The 2,344-nt window shown below is 39.9% G+C and overlaps 1 protein-coding gene across 1 annotated transcript in view; it reads left to right on the top strand.

The window, feature by feature from the left end:
* Positions 1-2,209, top strand: part of LOC119587878 (trypsin-1-like) — an 8,904-nt gene extending 6,695 nt beyond the window's left edge. The window contains exon 7 of the mRNA XM_037936584.1: positions 1,275-2,209. Coding sequence (XP_037792512.1) covers positions 1,275-1,399 — 125 coding nt within the window. The 3' untranslated portion in view covers positions 1,400-2,209. The remainder of the gene's footprint in view (positions 1-1,274) is intronic.
* The last annotated feature ends 135 nt before the right edge of the window (positions 2,210-2,344 follow it).

The following is a 2,344-nucleotide window of genomic DNA, read 5'->3' as shown; positions in this document are numbered from 1 at the left end:
ATATAAACATAGAAAATGCATCTTCCTGCTACATCGCAAAAGCTATTAAGTCTTATGTTTATCATAAAGAAGAATTCATTTCGACAAGGACCCTTTCATCCATAGGAAAGAAAGTGTATCTATAAAGCATATACAAACATTATATGCTTATATTGGAAAATTATACATTATAACTGGTAAGTCCAGGTAAGTAACGATACTTTATATATTATATAGCCAACTATTTACCTTCATACATCGTTTGACAAGGTAGGTAATTCACAATTTCTGAGGCCGCGGAAATTTATAATACTGGCAAGTCACAATTAATGGATTAATAAAGGATAAGTTGTTCTATTTATTGAAGGCGATAGAGAGGTAAGTCTTAAGCACCTAATCTGTACAAGAATACTAAACGTTTTTGAAAGACTACCGAGGAGGTAAAATGTTTTCCGAAAGACAGTCGAACTAAATAACATGGATCGCGTATGTAAGCCCGTCTTTCGAGAATTGGTAAGTAACGAGACCTAAAATCGGATGATGGCGCAGGAGGCCAGTCAGCAGGGCGGATCAGTCTAGAGTAAACAAACAGGAAGGTATGTGCGTAGAGTACCAGACGTGGGTCTCGGTGGTGGTGGTTCCAAGACCTTATGACGACACTGTAAAAAGCAACGACCACAACCCTGCTTTATTGTCGAGACAGTTTCCAAGATCTGACTCTGTGCAAGTTCTCCTCCTGTGACCCTGCTTCGTGGCGTAGGCTACTTTTGTGTACACTTTCGCTGTGAAGATGCATGCACATAAGCTTTGACCCTGCTTTTACGGTTTCTGCGACTCTGCGCACAAGCTGTGCCTGCTGCCCCAGCTGTGACCCTGCCTACCGACCCCAAGTGCTTGCCTAAAGACGACCACGTGACGTCAGCTTATTCCAGCGTACCCACAGGTGACTCATCGACCAAACTTGTGTGACGTAACGACTTCGAAAGGTAGGACTCTTTCTAGTTTGTTCTCACGAGGCCTTTCCATGGAGATGAGAGGAAATGAATCATTGAAAAGGCGAGGGATATACTTCTTTCTTCCAAAAGAAATTCACTTCTTTGTTTGCCCAGGATATTGTAATGTTCTCTCCGCTTCAACTGATGTAGTTGATTTCACTTTTTTTCGGCTATCAGTGTTCTGCTATCTTTATTAATATATTGATTAACAAATTTCTGCTCCTGAGGCCACCTTCAAGTTATAAGTAGAGCCTCTTTCGGTCAAATGTTGCTTTTCCCTAACGGCGATGTGTGTTGCAGGAGTGGTGTCTTGGGGCCAAGGCTGTGCACGTGCAGGGTACCCAGGGATCTACACGCGCATCCAGAACTACAGGAACTTCATCGACGCTTACATCAGGGAAGGCTGCTTCTGCCCCACGCAGTAGAGCGCAAGCTGCCCCAGGCGTGGCCAGTTCCTCGAATTAACCATCAAGATTCTTCAACCAAGTGTCAATTATAGCAGTTTTTTTTCTTTTAAGGAAATCGAGCTATGGAGATCCACTAATTTAATTACATTTGTTTGATTCACTTTGTCTCGGAATCATTCATCCGATGGCGCCTCGATATAATTCGTGGTTCTCCATATAATTTCTGAAATACCTCAGCCTTAACGGGGCCTTTTGCATTAGTTAATAGATTACTGATAGACTGTAAGAATCAACATTTACTGATTTGTGAAATATCCACAGGCGCTTGGTATTAGAATCCCTTTTCTTGCATTTCACTATACTATTTATTTATTCTAACATCTAACATCAACTGATCATTATTTTACGTGCATAAACAATTGTATGTAGTATACTGCAGTAGAAACAAATCGTTTGTTCTTATACTTCCGGCGAGGTCGGACTATAGAAGATTTCTATTAGTTTTCATTTATAGTAGTATAGCATGCTATCGAACAGCACATAATATGTACAAAACTTTCATCTCACCCAGAAATGAATCACGTGTTTGTCGAACAATGTGTGCGAATGATATTAGATTCGTGAAACTTGTACTGATTGTAGTATGTGAGGAGTTTGTGTTGAGTTGTGTGTTTCATTGTGCAACCAGAAAATGTGTTTTGATAAAGTTCATTACGGAGTGTTTGCCAATTTTGTTGAGTGCGCAGCATGTCCTGGGGCCAAAAAGTAAGGCTAAAATGGGCATAGTTATCTAGTCTTCTCTATGTAATAAAATGACCACGTGATATAAAGAACTGTGTTTGAAATCTTCCCTCTAAAGAAAATGACAAAAAGAAAAGGGCGAAAAGGGAATAAAATGACATGAAAAATAAATGATCATATTTATTGCAGTTATGCAAATGTATGTCTAAGATCTGGTATGAT

This window comes from Penaeus monodon, chromosome 23 (genome assembly GCF_015228065.2).
Source record: "Penaeus monodon isolate SGIC_2016 chromosome 23, NSTDA_Pmon_1, whole genome shotgun sequence".
NCBI lineage: Eukaryota > Metazoa > Arthropoda > Malacostraca > Decapoda > Penaeidae > Penaeus > Penaeus monodon.
Note: the sequence above shows the minus strand (reverse complement) of the source record. Positions and strands in the feature narration are given on the sequence as shown.